Source organism: Gracilinanus agilis, chromosome 4, assembly GCF_016433145.1.
Source record: "Gracilinanus agilis isolate LMUSP501 chromosome 4, AgileGrace, whole genome shotgun sequence".
Lineage (NCBI taxonomy): Eukaryota > Metazoa > Chordata > Mammalia > Didelphimorphia > Didelphidae > Gracilinanus > Gracilinanus agilis.
Window position 1 is genome coordinate 277521354 of NC_058133.1, and position 18655 is coordinate 277540008.

The 18655-nt window shown below is 40.7% G+C and overlaps 1 protein-coding gene across 2 annotated transcripts in view; it reads left to right on the forward strand.

Annotated features, from left to right (window-relative positions):
• TMEM63B (transmembrane protein 63B) overlaps positions 1–3902 on the forward strand; it is a 36423-nt gene extending 32521 nt beyond the window's left edge. Inside the window, exons 20-24 of one of the 2 annotated variants that reach the window (XM_044674718.1) lie at positions 1012–1179; positions 1552–1667; positions 1891–1962; positions 2990–3094; positions 3140–3902. In XM_044674718.1, coding sequence (XP_044530653.1) covers positions 1012–1179; positions 1552–1667; positions 1891–1962; positions 2990–3094; positions 3140–3259 — 581 coding nt within the window. In that variant the 3' untranslated portion in view covers positions 3260–3902. Of the gene's footprint in view, positions 1–1011; positions 1180–1551; positions 1668–1890; positions 1963–2989 lie in introns of both variants that reach the window. The other variant, XM_044674717.1, reaches the window with a different exon arrangement.
• Positions 3903–18655: the final 14753 nt, after the last annotated feature.

Below are 18655 nucleotides of genomic sequence, written 5' to 3' on the forward strand. Positions count from 1 at the left end.
ACTAATGATTCTCTTTAAGAATCCTTTGGCTGAATTCACATACTTTCAGTGTCAGAACATTCCTTGTGGTACAGAGATACTTTTGTGGTATTTCTCTGTAGCATCATGGGAAATAAACAGTAATACAAAGGACAAGAACGTGCGATTCCTGCACCTCGCCCAGCTTGCACAGACCTCTCCTAAACTGCCAGCCATTGGTGGGGCAGAGTTATCCGTAACTGGTTGTCTTCACCCAAACCTTAGCTTCCTTGAGCTATTATTAATAGGTACCTCGGCAAAGCAAATTGCAACTTAATTCCTTTCCCAGGTACCCATGAGCAAAGCCAGCTGCAAAATGATGAATTTTCTTGGTTAGCCTTCCCCAGCCCACCCTTCTCTTTAACCTACCCCCAATCTCCCTTCTCTCTAGAATTGTCCTCAAAAGTTATCATTCTTCTCCCTTCCTATCCCTTCACTAGAATTCCTAACCTTTCAAGGAACTTGGTTGGGTTTAGCCAAGGAAGGAGGCTGATAATATAAGTTAATTCATACTAAAATGTCAATGTCTGATCCAGTTAAGGTGCTGGCCGACTACATGAGAGTCATTTGCATTCTAAAGAAATGGCTGAATCTCCAAATCAGTGGTTCTTAACCTTTTTTGTGTCATGTGGACCCCTTTGGTAATCCAGTGGAGCCTAGGGCACCCCTTCTCAGAATAATTTCTAAATGCACAAGATAAAATATGTAAGATTATAAAGAAAACCAATTATATAGAAATACAGTTACCAGAATATTTCATAGACCCCCAGGCTAAGAGCCTCTGCTCTAAAGGAATGGTAGAATTTCAGGGGTGGGAGGGAGGGAGGCAGAAAAGGAGTAATTCTAAATGCCCATTCAAAATACTGTAAGCTCTATCCCATATCAATCAAATGATAGGTCACTGCCCTATGGGGCTGTGGTTCATAATGGTGGGGTGGGGGAGGGGGTGGTTAGAGGTCAGAGGTTGGGGCACTGGCCTAACTGTCCCCCTAGGACTCATGTACATGCTGCTGAAGCATCTGGTGGACAGATACAACCTATACTATGCATACCTACCGGCCAAGCTGGACAAGAAAATCCATGCTGCGGCTGTGACCCAAGTGGTGGCGGCACCCATCCTCTGTCTCTTCTGGCTCCTCTTCTTCTCTATCTTACGTGCCGGTGAGGGAAGATGGGGTGACAAGAGTGGGTACAGGGTGGGAACACCTCCTAGTTGTGGGGGCAGGGGTGACAGTCTTCAGACATTGATATTAGGAAGCTAAATCCCATGGGTCCATTCAGGCCAGTTAGGAAAGAGAAAATGTAGCCAGTTTTTCCTGACCTAGAATAGAATCAGGGGAGGGGGTGAGAGTTAAACAGTGGGAGAAGATGGGGGAAGAAATTAAGGGTCCCAGGAAGGAGCAAAGGGATTGAGAAATAAGAGGAAAGAAGGAAGAGCTGAGGCAAAGAGCAAATGTCTCTGGAGGGACTTTATACAAAAGCTGAGGGAGCCACATCCTTTCCCACCCCAATCCTGTTCTCCAAACCACACAGGGTTCTTGGCCCCCACGTCCATGTTTACGTTTGTGGTCCTGGTCATCACCATTGTCATCTCTCTGTGTCACCTCTGCTTTGGATACTTCAAATATTTCAGTGCCCACAACTACAAGGTAAGATGAGAGAAGATAGCAGTGTAAAACCATCTTTGCAACCATAGGGTGAATCTCTGAAAAACTAACTTCAGGGTGACCAGGGAAGCCAGGTGGGAACAAAGATGCTCTGGGCATTGTTGGACTGAGCCTCTTGGGACCCGCAGGGTGGGGAAGAGAAAAGAGGCTCTGCAGGTCTGTGGTTCCTCTGAATTGTTCATGGCTGAACCTTCATGCCCCACAGATTGAACACACGGAAGGAGGGGATGCCGTTGATGGCAGAGGCAATGGTTCCCGCTCTGCTGTCAAATCTGCAGTGAGTGTCTCTTCTTCTCTGCTCCTCCCCTCCCCACAAAGTGCCCAGCATGCCAAGATTTCCCACAGGGAGAGAAAATCACAGTCATGTTGGGAATAGAAGATTTGTGGTGTTTTCCATAGTCCTCCCTCCACAAGTCATGGGCCTTGTCTCATTAAGGAACACAAAGTTTTTGGTTCGGTTTGTTTTTAAACACGTCTCTTCTGTCTTATTAGTGATACTAAGTATCTGTACAAGGCAGTGGTAAGGGCTAGGCAATGGGGGTTAAGGGACTTGGCCAAGGTCTCACAGCTGGGAAGGTTCTGAGGCTAAATTGGAACTCAGGACCTCTTGTCTCTAGGCCTGGCTCCTGATCTACTGAGCCACCCAGCTGCTCACTGATCACAGAATTTCTAAAGAAAACAGTTTGGGAACCTTAAATGGTGCATAAATGACAGATGTGAGCTCTTTAAGAGCAAGGCCTGCTTTTTCTTTGGTTTTTGTTTGGTATCCTCAGCCTTTAGCCCAGTCCTGCTCGACACATAAGTAAATGTTTATTACATGTTTATTGTTTTGATTCTAATAATCAAACAGGACCTGGTTTCAAATCCTGACTGCTCCTTAGTAGCCCTACGGCCATGGGCAAGTCACTGACCTCCAGGCCTGTTTTCCTCCTCTTTAAAACACTTGGATGAGGGGGCAGCTGAGTAGCTCAGTGGACTGAGAGCCAGGCCTAGAGACGGGAGGTCCTAGGTTCAAATCCGGCCTCAGACACTTCCCAGCTGTGTGACCCTGGACAAGTCACTTGACCCCCATTGCCTACCCTTACCACTCTTCCACCTATAAGTCAATACACAGAAGTTAAGGGTTTAAAATTTAAAAAAAAAAAAAAAACACTTGGATGAGATGATGATGGAGGGCTCTCCCAGCCTGCACCCACAGAAACGGACTCCCAGGACTGCCCCCACGGGCCTGGCCTCAGAGACCATCCATCGGACGATGTGGCTTCCCCCATCCTCCTCTCACCCTCTCTTTGTTTCCCCCACAGAAGTACATCGCTCAGGTCCTGCAGGACTCCGAGGAAGACAGGGATTCGGGGGACTCTGGGGGTTCTGGTGGCTCCGGGGGCTCTAGGATCTCCGAAGTGTCTGGTGTGTCCGGGGTATCTGGGGCCTCTCCAAATCCCAGAGGCATGAAGGAGGCCCCCCCATTATCCTTGGGGCACGACGAGGAGACTCTGATCACCCAGGAGGAGCTCTCAGACACAGACTTCCAATCCTACGTGGAGAGCCTCATAGAGAATGAGATCCACCAGTGAGTGGAGGGGGAGGCCCTGGTGGCTCAGCCCCTGCTCCCAGCCCTTCCTCTCCCAACCCACCCCCACGGACACTAAAACGCTAATAATTTATTAGATTTAAAGCCTCTTCCTTCCCCCCACTCCGCTTTAATTAAGGTATTTCAACCTTGGGAATATTGCCCATTGCCTCCCTCCTTGGAGGCCAGCTTCTCCCCTGAACACCCTCCTCCCCTGCCCAAAGAGGAGAATCGCCCCGAGCTGGCCCCGGGGCAAAGTGGAGGGGGGGCAACAGGGAGGTCCCCCCAAACCAGGGGCCCTTCCCCCCCACCCAGGGCAATGGCCAGAATGGGGTTAATGAGAGCCGTGAGGGGCCGCTGGCTGGAGGCCTGGCGGGGGGGGGGCAGTGTGAACAAAGGGATGGACTTGTACCCCTTCAGTTCCCAATCCTGCACCAGGCCCTGAGGCGTGGGGGGCACCTCTATCTTAACCTACCCCAGTTGGGGGTTGCATGAGAAGAGAGGGGGGCCAAGTGGGAAGTGGAGCCTATTTGTCCCCAGGTAGTGGGGAAGGAGTCTGGGGGGAGGGGGAGGGGCACAGCTGACACTGGAAAATGGGGTTTTGCACTTTTTTTTCTCCTTTAAAATAAAAATGAAAAGAAACAGGTCAGAATGTGTCTGGACTATGGCGATCCTTCCCAAATCCATCCGTGCACCTCACAGTGTCTTCCCCTTCCTGCCCCCCACTCCCCCACGCACCCCCCAACCAGGCCCCCCACCTCCTGTTTGCAATCACCTGGCCTGGGCTTCTGGGGAAAAGCAAATACCAAGGATTGGGAGAGAGCCTTCCCACCCCCTCTGGGCACAGAGGATAGTCCACGGTGGTGCCCGAGGACTTCAGGGCATCCAGGATGTCAGTGGCTATTCCTGGCCAAATACCAAGACAACCTTTTCTGTACATCATTTCCATCTGCTGGAAGATTTATCAAAATTGCTTCAGGCTGTGGATTTAGTGTCAGGAGATCCTGAGTTCAAATGTGGCCTCAGATACTTCCTAGCAGGGTGACCCTGGGCAAATTGCCTAAACCCCATTGTTTAGTCTTTACTGCATCTCTGCCTTAGAATCAGTATCACCTGGGTGCTGGTGGGGTTTTTAACCCCTTACCTTCCATCTTAGAATCAATACTCTATTGGTTCCAAGGCAGAAGAGCCATAAGGGCTAGGCAATGGGGGTTAAGTGGCTTGCCCAGGGTCACACAGTGAGGAAGTGTCTGAGGTCGGATATGAACCCAGGATCTCCTGTCTCTAGTCCTGACTCTCCATCCACGGAGCCACCCAGCTGCCACTGCCCCATGTTTTGTTTTGTTTTTCTTAACGTGTTCTAGGCCTAATGGACCTTTTCTAATGTGGTGAATGCCAATGTAGCGCTCAGCCTAGCCATCCATGTTTAAACCTTGCTCATTATAAGACACCCATCTTCTCCAATCACTCATGACCTTGGTTTCTTTACCTACTCCTTAGGCCCACCACATTTGGGTGTCGGATAATACCACTGGGAGGGTACTGGGTTAAACAGATGGGACAGATTGCTGCTTATGTGCCCAGAGAGTAGCAGGTGGGTCCAAGATAAAATTAACCAGCGACCCAATTCGGGCAGTATGTGATCCTCTTCAGTGGGATCGTTTTCCAAGGCATTCTGCAGACCTGATGTCGGTAGCTGCCAATTTATTCTGATGATTATCCTCAAATGTTCTTTGATAAACTGTCGAGGGAAGAAAGAGACCCTAGGTACAGGAAGGCTATGCCAGCAGGGGCTGCAGACACTGAGAAGCTCCTAAGGTGGAAAGACTTGAAGGACGGTCTTAGAAATCATTGGAAGACTAAGAAATATCAGCTAATTAGTCCTAGAAGGGACCCATAATTAAAGGTTGGCCATCGAGCTAGCCATTTAGTCATGTTGACCCATAGAAAGCTTGTGTCTGCATTAAAGTGCTTAAGAAGGGCTCTCACATATAGGAAGCACCATAAAGATTAGTTTATTAAGAGGCAGCTGGATGGCTCAGTGGATAGGATGCCTGCCCTGGAGATAGGAGGTCCTGGGTTCAAATCATATGAGCCAGTTTGGGTCCCACACAAAAGACAGGCTAGCCTGAAATGCTAAAGGTGACAGATTTTTTTTAAGGTGTACTTTAACTTACACTAAAGGGTTTAAGGCCTAACCTGAATCACCTCAAGGTGGGCCACAACGGCTGTAAGAAGGGCTTCAAGCAAATATTCACTTTAAAGTCACCAGAGAGATGAAGACACATCAGGGGAGAGTTCTCTGACTCAATCAGTCTTCAAGGGATACTACAAGGCCTCTGAGGAGATGATCTATAGGCTACAACAAGAAAAAGAAAGAATTGATGATCCTGTAAGAGTTGTCCATCTTACTTGGAACCCAAATTTCATCTGGTTCTTAGTAGTCCCCATTTGGTTGCAGAAGCATCTGGGTCTCACACATAGCAGGGCACAATTAAGCAATACTGAAAGGAGTTAGTGGGCTTCTTGGGTATTGAATCAAGGATTACAAATGTCTTGGAAATCCACAAATTTCCTCTGCTAGTCTGCCTTAGGTTTAGAAATACACCCCTTCTCCCGAACCCTTTATATCTATAATCTTCCATGCTAGAATCTTCTGTCCTGGAGACTTTTAGCTCCAGTGTTGTATATGTTGCCTCTCTCTTCCTGTGATCTCTTATCTGCTTAATAGATAGATAGATAGATAGATAGATAGATAGATAGATAGATAGATAGATAGATAGATAGATAGATAGATAGATAGAGATAGATGAGTAGATGGATGGATAGATAGGTAGATATGTAAGAATATATACAAGCATACATATATATGTGTGAGTATATATATATATGTATAATATGTATAAATTTTTTTCTCTGATTTCTTTTAGCTATTTGTTTGGATAAATAGTTATTTGCTGTTTTCTAGGTATGTTCAATTGGGTACAAAAGGAGTCAAAATAGCTTGGAGCCCTCCTTTCCCTCTTATGTTTTAGAGATCTAGAGGAGTACAGCTTGAACCTGAAAACAACAACAACAACAACAACAACAACAACAACAAAACAATTTCCCCTAAACTAACAATATTTAAGAGAGCAAATAGATAGAATTCTAGCCTGTTACTCCCTCTCTCTAAAGGGAATAAAGTGACCGGCCTCTAACCTCAACCTCCCGCTTCTTCTCCTAGCAGGAAACAAAATCTACCCTTGAATAATGGTAGGAGGGAAGAGACTAGAAATATCTATTTTTGCCTGTCTCTGCAAGCCACTTCAACAGACTCATGTGGGCATACAGAACTGACATGGGCAAAAACAAACAAACCTCACCATATACCCACTGCTTGCAGGTCAAAAACCAACAGTTTCTCTTCTCTTCATTGCCAGGATTATAGGCTCTGAGTATGGAATATTGCATATACTGTCAGACTTGGTTGATATGTTGGACGGTTTTGCTGAATTGAATTTTTTCTTTATTTTTCTTTCTTTTTTTTTTTTTTTTTTTTTTTTTTTTTTTTTTTTTTTTTTTTTTTTGCTTTACAAAGGATGGCTCTGGGTAGAGATGGGAAAGAATGTGTTCACAAGTTAATATGATATGTATATATATAAAATGATATCTTGCTTGTTTCTATTTATCAATTCTTTCTCTGGAGTTGGACATACAGAAGTCATTCTTTAAACCATATTTCTGTTGTTGAATAGAATGTTCTTTTTGGTTCTGTTAGTTTCATTCTTCATAATTTCATGTAGGTCTTTCCATTTTTTTACACTCTTACTTTCTGTCTTAGAACCAAGTATTGGTACTAAGGCAAAAGAGTGGTAAGGGCTGGGCCATTGGTGCCAAGTGACTTGCCCAGGGTCACACAGCTAAGTAATGTATAAAGACATGTTTGAACCCAGGACCTCCTGTCTCTAGGCCTGGTACTCTATACACTGAGCTACCTAGCTGCCCCTCATTCCATGTTTTTAAAAAATTAACTTGCTCACTATTTCTTATGATACAATGGATTCCAAAACAATCATATGCTCCAGCTTGTTTCCATTCCACAATTTATAGAACTGACAAATAAAAACAAATAAGACAGAGTTTTATATATACACATATCTTTTTATCAGTGATGCCTTCTCTAGTACAAGGAGGAGAGGGAGGAAGTTACCTAGGAATTTTAATGTAACAAACAAACAAATTTAAAATGAAAAATTAGTAATGTAATAACAAAAGGTGAGTAGGAGCATGAATCATGTAACCATGTTAAAAATGAATATTAATAAATGTTTAAAAAAAAAAAGGTGAGTGCTCTTCTGAGGCATGTGAAAAACAAGCAGAAACTCTAAACCAAGGTAAAACAACTTCAGCTATCTTCCATGACCTAGGATACTAGGAACCCAAAAGAGAATTTTTTTAAAAGGTCTTAAATATGCCCTAAGCCAGTGATGGCAAACCTATGGCACAGGTGCCAAAGAGGGCACATAGAGCACTCTCTGTGGGCACGTAGCTGCCCTCCCCCTACACTCCCACCCCCAGAGTTCATTACTAGAAAGGTACAGGGACTCAGATGGAGGTATAGAAACTCTATAGCACCAGCACCAAAGCTCCCTAGGCTGACTCCAGGCCAGGTAACTGAGGCACAGTGATACAGGACATTCTGTGTGGGGGTGAGGGAGTGGGGGAAGAGGTATTTGGCATTTCACTAATTCTGAGAGAGAAAGCCTAGAATCTTTTGCCCAAAGAGTCACTTATGTTGGAGGGAAGGAGCAGTGGGGAGCATAGACTGGAGAACCATGAATTGCCCAGTGTGGGAGGAAATTGAAATGCTTTGAGACCTAATCCCCAAGGAAACCACCATCAGAGGGGAAAGAATCAGAATGTGAATAATAGTGGAGGGAAAAGTGGAGGGGAGAGTAAAATACCAAATATCTCAGGAAGAAGAAAACTCAAAGACTTTAAACATAAGCAGATACAACGAGAAAAACATTAACAGAAGAAGGAAATATAGCCTCCACATCTAATAAATAAATTCCACCTTCTACGAATAAACCTTACAAAACAAAGAAAAATGATTCAATACTCCATAAAATAGAAAAGCCTGTGCAATTAGAGAACATGGAACTACAACACACTGTTTCTGAATAGTTTAAGAGAGAAATGAGAATTATGAGAGCAGAATTGAAGGCCCTCACTGTAAAAATAATGGGCAGAAAAGAAAAACTGGAATCTGTGATAAGTCTCACAATCAAAAGAAAGAACAATTGATTAGGAATGCAGAAACACCAAAGTAAAGCATAATCTAGAAGAGAAGCAAATGACAATAACATCAAGAGAAAATATGCTTTTTATCAAAGAAAAATATACTGTTTTTAAAGATAAAGTGTGTAGAGACAACCTAAGGATCATCACTCTCCCAGAACATGTCAAAAAACCCAAATGTCATAATGCAAGAAATAATACAAGAAAACTTTCCAGAACTTCTGAACATAGAGAATGAAATGCCAATTGAAAGATTTTGTAGATTGCCACAAAAAAAAACAACCCACAAACAACCAAGACTGCAAACTCAAAGACACATAGTAGTTAAATTTAGCCATTCAATTTAGAAAAGAAAAAAAAAGTTATGCAAGCAATCAAGAGAAATGTCTTCAAACTGTTATGTTGATAATAACACAAAGGAAAGAAAACATTCTAATAACATTAGATTATTCCACACCCACCAGAAAATTCAGGAAGAAATGATATAATGTGTTCCAAAGAACAATGGAACTCAGGATGCAGCCAAGGTTGACTCATCCTACACATATAAGTTTAATCATAAATTAAAAAAAAAGATATTTCAGCAATAAAGAGGCATTTGAAACATTCTTGAAAAGAAAAATAAATCTGAAGGGATGATTTGCATCTCAAATACCCTACACTGTAGAAATGCACAAGAAGTGAATGAGTTTAACATTCAAGGACAGTAACAGCAACAGAGTAACAGCAGAGAAACCAGTATGAGACATCTTTCTGAAAATACCCAAGCAGACAATGGTGAAGGCAGAAGTCCTATGGAAGTAAATGAAGTGCCTGAGGAAATATGGACAGAATCTGATGACATCTTGCCTAGAGGTAAATCAATATTTTTTGTGCTATTTTGTTTGGTTAGTTGTTTGGGGTTTGGGTTTTTTTTGGGGGGGGGTGAGGATTACATTACGAAATGGGAGAATAAATAAAGCAAACAAGGGAAAACAAGAAAATAAAGGGGAGTGTGTGATTGGTCCAGGTCAAATTGAGGGCTAGTAATGAGGAGAAAGTGATCCCTGTGGTCTCTCAGGAATAGAATAGTGTACAAGAGAGTGTGTAAGGAGGAGGGAAGGGTTTGAAAAAAGACTAGGGAATGAGGGAGCTTGTAATTTTGTGGAGAGGAGGTTCCAATGATGAATATTTGGGCGAAGAAAGATTATCTGTGAAGGGAGATGAGGATCTTGTACTAAGTATGGTCTGAGAGATTTGGCACTTTAAAAGACCACTTGGCAACCACAACAATTTTTTAGCTAATATTATATTTTCAAACCAATTTCTAAATATTACATTTGGCATCATTTTCAATATTACATTATCATTAATGAATATTGACTCAACATTTTTAAATAAAATCCTACCGAGTAGACTATAGAGATTTATCCAATAAACCATTCATTATGACCAAGTACAATTTATACCAGGGATACAAAGTTGGTTCTATACTATGAAGATAATTCGTAAAATTAATCATTAAAAATAAAAGCACCCAAAACCACAAGATCATCTCAATGGATGCAGAAAAAGCATTTGACAAAGTAAGGCATTCTGTTATGCTAAAAACCTGACAAACTATAGGCATGAAGGGAGTTTTTTAATATCATACAAATCATCTACCTAAAGGTAAGGGCAAACATGATAGGAAATAGGGATGTACTGGAACCTTCTCTAATAAGTATGGATATAAAGCAAGAACACCTGAACTCCCCAGCATTTTTTGATAGAGGACTATAGACATTAGCACGCTAGTAGCTACTATAAAACAAGAGAAAGAAATTAAAGACATACTGCTAGGTAAAAGGAGATAAAACCATTCCTGTTTGCTGATGATATGATAATATATTTGGAAAATCCTAGGGAAACAGCAAAGAGACTAGTTGAGACAATTTGTAATGGCATTAGCGAAGTTGCAGGTTACAAAATGAACCCTCAAAAATCGATAGCTTTTCTCTATAATAAGAACAAAACCCAAGAAGAAAAAATAGTAAGGAAAATTCAATTCCAAATAACTATAAAATGCATGAAGTGCCTGGGGATCGATTTGCCAAAGCACACAAAATCCATGTAAAGATTCAAAGATAAAGTGCTGATGGGTTGGGGGGAGAGGGTGAGGATCTAGGTGATTCAGAGATTAGAGAGCCAGGCCTAGAGATGGGAGGTCCTGGGTTCAAATCTGGCCTCAGACACTTCCTAGCTGGGCGACTCTGGGCAAGTCACTTAACCCTCATTGACTAGCCCTTACCTCCCTTCTGACTTAGAATTAATACATAGTATTGATTCTAAGATGGAAGGTCATGAGTTTAAAAAAAGAAAGATAAAGTGCCCCTTTAAGAAATAACAAAACATGGGCTCAGTAGATTGAGAGCCAGGCTTAGAGCCGGAGGTCCCGGGTTCAAATCTGACCTCAAACACCTCCAGCCCCTCTGTGTCTACCTGCCCAAAGCAAAGCAAGCACTTTCTCCCTCAGCTCTCTCCAGTAATCTGGGGGCTCACAGAAAGCTTGAGTTTGCCCTCTGGGCACTTGAACTGGGAAAAGGTTAGCCAACCCTTGTAGCCCTTACTGCTCTTTTGCATTAGAACCAATACACAGTATTGAGTCCAAGACAGGAGGTAAGGGTTTAAAAGAAATAAAATTAAAAATGTTTAAAAAGAAATAGCAAACCAACTTAATTAGTTGGAGGAATACTCAGCCCTTATGGTGAGGCTGTGCCAATGTAATTAAAATGGCAATACTACCAAAGTCATCACATCCTTTTAATGCTATACCAACCAAATTACCAAGGGACCACTTTCTAGAACTTATTAAATTCAGTTAGAAAAACAAAAGGCCTAGAATATAGAAGAAAATTAAGAAAAGAAACAGAAATGAAGGGGAATATTATTTCCAGACCTCAAATTATATTATAAAGCAGCAGTCACCCAGTGGAATTGCTTGTCAGCTCTGGGAGGGGGAAGGAAAGAGAGGAGAGAAAGAAAATGAATCATATAAACATGGAAAAATATTTAAAAATAAAATAAATTTTTTTAAAAAGCAGCAGTCATCAAAATGTTGTGGCCAGAAAAAATCCAGAAGTGAAATAATTTTTTAAACCCTTAACTTCTATGTATTGGCTCCTTGGTGGAAGAGTGGTAAGGGTGGGCAATAGGAGTCAAGTGACTTGCCCAGGGTCACACAGCTGGGAAGTGTCTGAGGCCAGATTTGGACCTAGGACCTCCCATCTCTAGGCCTGGTTCTCAATCCACTGAGCTACCCAGCTGCCCTAGAAGTGAAATAATTTAGAAAGAAGTTTATTAAGTTATCCAGCAGAAAGGGAGAGCTGAAAAGGGGTGGCCTGTTCCCCAATAAGATATACATTACATAGGATTCAAACAAAGGAACAGAGAAACTAGTAACTGTTAGATAAGACATGAGAGTTGCGTGAGATATATAGTGGAAGTAAACTCTTGCTCTGTCATATCAATCAGAATCTGATAGACTTCTTGGAAGTATTATCTAGGTTCTGAGTTAAGCTTTAGGGGGCACCTACGTGGCTCAGTGGATTGAAAGCCAGGTCTATTGATGGGAAGTCCTGTGTTCAAATGTTACCTCAGACACTTCCTAGCTGTGTAACCCTGGGCAAGTCACTTGACCCTCATTGTCTAGCCCCTATCTCTCTTCTGCCTTGGAACCAATACACAGTATTGATTCTAATTGGGAAGGCAAGGGTTAAAAAAAAAAAAAAAGACTGAGTTAAGCTTTAAATAAAGTTGGTCTCTAAGTCTCAGGTCCATGTCTCAGACTAGCTCATTAAGTCAGGGTTTAAATAATACAATAACATTTTCCCACAAAAAAATCTGGTATTAGTTTTTAAAACAGAGAGATCAATAGAACAGACAAGGGGGGATTCAAAATACCAGTGTTTGTTAAAGAAGAAAACAGAAATTACCTAGGAAAAACTTATTTGATTAAAAAAAAACTGTAGGGAAAACTGGAAAGGGGCTGGCAACTAAGAAGTATCTGAAGCCAGATTTGAGCCCAGATCTTACCAGCTCCAATCCCAATACTCTATCTACTGTGTTCCCTAACTGCCACAGGATACATATTCTTTTTTTTTTTTAATTTTGTTTTTAAACCCTTACCTTCCATCTTGGAATCAACACTGTGTACTGGTTCTAAAGTAGAAGATTGGTAAGGGCTGGGCAATGGGGGTCAAGTGACTTGCCCAGGGTCACACAGCTAAGAAGTGCCTGAGGTCAGATTTAAATGTAGGACCTCCCGTCTCTAGGCCTGACTCTCAATCCACTGAGCCACCTAGCTGCCCCCAGAAGATGTATTCTTAGTCAAACTAGAGATAGAGGCAATTTGAAAAGATAAAATAGGTAACTTTAATTATATGAAACTAGAAAACTTCTGCACAGACAACATAAAATGCACAATACCAGGAATGCAAGGATGGTTCAACATTAGGAAAACCATCCACATAATTGACCATATCAACAAGCTAACAAACAAAAGCCACATGATTACCTCAAAGGATGCTGAAAAAGTCTTTGAAAAATACAATCCCCATTCCTATTGAAAACACTAGAAAGTATAGGAATAGAAGGTTCTTTCCTAAAAATAATAAACAGTATATACCTAAAACCATCAACAAACATCATATGCAATGGGGATAAATTAGAAGCCTTCCCAATAAGATCAGGAGTAAAACAAGGATGCCCATTATTACCTCTATTATTCAACATTGTACTAGAAACACTAGCAATAGCAATTAGAGAAGAAAAAGAAATTGAAGGTATCAAAATAGGCAACAAGGAGACTAAGCTATCACTCTTTGCAGATGATATGATGGTCTACTTAAAAAATCCTAGAGAATCAACCAAGAAGCTTGTAGAAATAATCAACAACTTTAGCAAAGTTGCAGGATACAAAATAAATGCACATAAATCATCAGCATTTCTATATATGTCCAACACATCCCAGCAGCAAGAGTTAGAAAGAGAAACGCCATTTAAAATTACCCTAGACAATATAAAATACTTGGGAATCTATCTGCCAAAACATACACAGGAATTATATGAACACAACTACGAAATACTTTCCACACAATTAAAACTAGATCTAAAAAATTGTAAAAACATTAACTGCTCATGGGTAGGATGAGCTAACATAATAAAAATGACCATTCTACCCAAATTAATCTATTTATTTAGTGCCGTACCTATCAAACTACCAAAAAACGTTTTTACTAAATTAGAAAAAACTATAACACAGTTCATTTGGAAGAACAAAAGATCAAGAATATCAAGGGAAATACTGAAAAAAAACATGAAGTAAGGTGGCCTCGAAGTACCAGATCTTAAACTGCACTATAAAGCAGTGGCCATCAAAACAATGTGGTAGTGGCTAAGAGACAGAAGGGAGGATCAGTGGAATAGACTTGGGGTAAGTGATATCAGCAAGGCAGTATATGATAAATCCAAAGAGTCCATCTTTGGGGACAAAAATCCACTATTTGAAAAAAACTCCTGGAAAAATTGAAACACAATATGGGAGAGATTAGATTTAGATCAACATCTCACACCCTACACCAAGATAAACTCAGAATGAGTGAATGACTTGAATATAAAGAAGGAAACTATAAGAAAATTAGGTAAACACAAAATAGTATACTTATCAGATCTTTGAGAAAAGAAAGATTTTAAGACCAAGCAAGAGTTAGAAAAAATTACAAAATGTACAATAAATAATTTTGATTACATTAAATTAAAAAGGTTTTGTACAAAAAAATCCAATGCAACCAAAATCAGAAGGGAAACAACAAACTGGGAAAAAAATCTTTATAGCAAAAACCTCTGAAAAAGGTCTAATTACTCAAATTTATGAGGAGCTAAATCAATTGTACAAAAAATCAAATCATTCCCCAACTGATAAATGGGCAAGGAACATGAACAGGCAATTTTCAGATAAAGAAATCAAAACAAGGGGGCAGCTGGGTAGCTCAGTGGATTGAGAGTCAGGCTTAGAGACGGGACATCCTAGGTTCAAATCTGGCCTCAGACACTTCCCAGCTGTGTGACCCTGGGCAAGTCACTTGACCCCCATTGCCTACCCCTACCACTCTTCTGTCTTGGAGCCAATTCACAGTATTGACTCCAAGACTGAAAGTAAGGGTTTAAAAAAAAAAAAAAAAACAGAAATCAAACTTATCAACAAGCACATGATAAAGTGCTCTAAATCTCTAATAATTAGAGAAAAGCAAATCAAAACAACTCTGAGGTACCACATCACACCCAGCAGATTGACTAAAATGACAGCAAAGGAAAGTAATAAATGTTGGAGGGGATGTGGTAAAATTGGGACATTGATGCATCGCTGGTGGAGCTGTGAATTGATCCAACCATTCTGGATGGCAATTTGGAACTATGCCCAAAGAGTGCTAAAAGACTGCCTGACCTTTGATCCAGCCCTACTGCTGCTGGGTTTATACCCCAAAAAGATCATAGGGAAAAAGACTTGTACAAAAATATTTATAGCCGCGCTCTTCATGGTGGCAAAAAACTGGAAAATTAGGGGGTGCCCTTCAATTGGGGAATGGCTGAACAAATTGTGGTATCTGTTGGTGATGGAATACTATTGTCCTCAAAGCAATAATGAACTGGAGGAATTCCATGTAAACTGGAATGACCTCCAGGAATTGATGCAGAGTAAAAGGAGCAGAACCAGGAGAACATTGTACACAGAGACTGATACATTATGGTAAAATCGAATGTAATGGACTTCTCTACTAGCAACAATGCAATGACCCAGGACAATTCTGAGGGACTTATGAGAAAGAAAACTATCCACATTCAGAGGAAGAACCTTGAGAGTAGAAACACAGGAGAAAAACAACTGCCTGATCACATAGAAGGATGGGAATATAATTAGGGATATTGAATCAAAAAGAGCACCTTAGCACAAATATCAATAATATGGAAATAGGTCTTGATCAATGACACATGTAAAACCCAGTGGAATTGTGTGTCAGCTATGGGAGGGGGTGGAAGGAGGGGAGGGATAGAACATGAATCCTATAACCATGGGAAAATGTTCTAAATTAATTAAATAAAAACTTTAAAATAAAAAAAGAATAATTATCCTGATGATCTAAAACCTGAGGAATAAAATGGAAATTGAAAGAATCCACTGATTAACAATTAACTCCTGAAAGAGATCCCCACATGAAAACTCTCAGGAATATTACAGCCAAATTTAGAGCTCATATGTCAAGGAGAGCTGCTCACCATTAAAGGGTAAGAAGGCTTGGAATATAATATTCCAGAGGGCAAAAGAGCTAGAATTACAACCAGGAATCACTTACCCAGCAAAACTGAATATAATCCTTCAAAGGGAAAAATGAAATAGAGGACTTTCAAGCATTACCGATGAAAAGAGACAGATCTGAATAGAAAATTTGACCTTCAAATATGAGACTCAAGAAAAGCCTAAAAAGGTAAACAAGAAAGAGAAATCATAAGAGATTCAATAAGGTTGAACTGTTTACATTGCTATATAGGAAGATGCTACTTGTAACATAAGAACTTTTATCATTATTAGGACAACTAGGAGTATGCATAGACAGAGGACATGGATGTGAGTTGAATATGATGGAATTATGTCTGAAAAAATTAAGGAGTGAGAAAGAGGAATCCACCAGGAGAAGAGAGACAGAATTGGAGTAAATTATCTTACATAAAAAAGACTTTTTACAGTAGATGGAGAGGATAGGGAGAGAGAGAACTCAAAAAAAATTTTTTTTAAACCCTTGTACTTTCGGTGTATTGTCTCATAGGTGGAAGAGTGGTAAGGGTGGGCAATGGGGGTCAAGTGACTTGCCCAGGGTCATACAGCTGGGAAGTGGCTGAGGCCGGGTTTGAACCTAGGACCTCCTGTCTCTAGGCCTGACTCTCACTCCACTGAGCTACCCAGCTGCCCCCAAAAATTTTTAAATGAATGTTAAAAATTCTTTTTACATGTAATTGGGAAAAAATAAACAATTTTTTTTTGAAAAGTGGAATTGGCTGCCTCAAGAGGTAGTGACCTTACTAGAGGTCTTCAGATTGAGATTGGACACTCATTTTTCAGGTATATTATAGTAAGAATTCTTTGGGGGGATATCGCATCAACTGCATGACTACTGAAGTCTCTTCCAGTTCTGAAATTCTGTGTGGCTTTCCTCTAGACATATCAGAATTTGGTTTGTTTCTCTCCCTAAAAATTCTACAGCTCCCACATAAGACAATTAGGCTAACAAGACATCAAATATAAGGCAAGCTTTATTTAAACCAACAAAAAACATAAATGACCTTTATTTGAGCTGATAATCAGGAAAACTCTTCCCTATAATGTGCCCCACCAACCTTGGTTACCTGTAAAGTCCCTATGACTTATAATAATTCCCTGGAGTACATATCAATAGGCCCAGTAAATAGAGCACTAGAACTAGAATCAGGAAAACCTGAGTTCAAATCTAGTCTGAGACACTTACTAGCTATGGGACCCTGGGCAAGTCACTTAACCTAATTTACCTCAGATTGCTCATCTGTAAAATGAGCTGGAGAAAGAAATGGCAAACCATTCCAGTATCGTTGTCAAGAAAATCCCAAACGGGAACAAAAGGTGTCAGGTAGCACTGAAACAATGATAATGTCAACTGGGGCTACCGAGCCCCTCTCCTCTGGTAGAGTATTAACTATTCCACTGTTGAAAATAATCATCTGAATTGCTCTTGTTTGCTCATATTCAGGACTCCGACCTTCATTATATTAGCATTTGACTCATTTCTAGCTCTGTCCTTGGGAAAGGTCCTAATAAACATTTGAATATAATATATAAAGAAAAGGAAAGGTACTTACACCTGAGGCTGGATAGCAAAGAATGAGCCCTTCAGTCCCTATTCTCATCAAATCATCCAGTGGAGTTGGGGATCTTCCCAAAGCAGCTATATATATATATATATATATATATATATATATATATATATATATATATGTATGTATTGCTTGTCTGCTTTACCAAATGGGTAATAGCTTCATGATGTTGGAGGACAAGGGAAATATATGCTCACTCGAGTGCTTTTACATATATACACTGGGTCTGTACCCTATCTCTCAGCCTTGCACTCTGCATAGCACCTCCAACTCATCCTGGTTCTCACATTGCTAGATGAGCTCAGGAATTACTCATCACTCTTTGAGAAGAATTCTTGCCTTGAGGAACCAGTTCTAGCGTTCTTGATCCTTAACAAAATTATTCTATTTTTTTTATAGCCCCTCTTCCCAGAAACCCTCCTCTGCTCTTCTTTGCTCATGTGCCTCAATCCCACGGTGACATATAAAGAGCCTCCTTGGCTCTTTTAATAGAATACTTAGCTGCCCTTTTGACAGCTAAAGAAAGTCCTTTCCTATTGGCATACCATCCAGCATGAAGTGCCCACACCAAAGAAGGCCCTGTGCTCTATAAGCAGCACAGAGTTGCAGCAGCTCAAAAGGAACACAAGATGCACAAGTGCTCATACAGTTACTTGTATCTGACCTGGGATAGAGCCCTCTGAACTCATATGGATCTGATCAACTACAGTCTAACACATAGTACATTGACTCCAACATAATGATGTCATTTTCAGTCCTTCCACAAAAGGAATAATATGGAAAATTTGTTGTCTATGTGACTGCACATGTAAAATCTAGATGAGATTGCTTACCATCTGGGGGAAGAAAGGGAAAGAGGGGGGAAATGCAAGATTCAAAAGTCTTTTTCAGATGTTGAAAACTGTTTTTATATGAAATTGGGGAAAATGAAATATAGTTTTAATGAAAGAAAAAAATAGAATTGTTTTTGTCATTAGGCAAGATCCAGAGAATAAAAGGAGAGAAGTAAGAGATGGAGAAAATTCAGTCACATGACAGGAGGGAAGCAAAGAGGAAGAGAGATCAGAACACAAACTCTGTGGAACATTAAACATTAACATTAGTTTACATAATAAAACATTAGTAAACATTAGTTTACAATTATGCTGGAGTGAATAAACAAGACCAGGAGCCTATTTTAGAAGGGAGGGTTGCATAG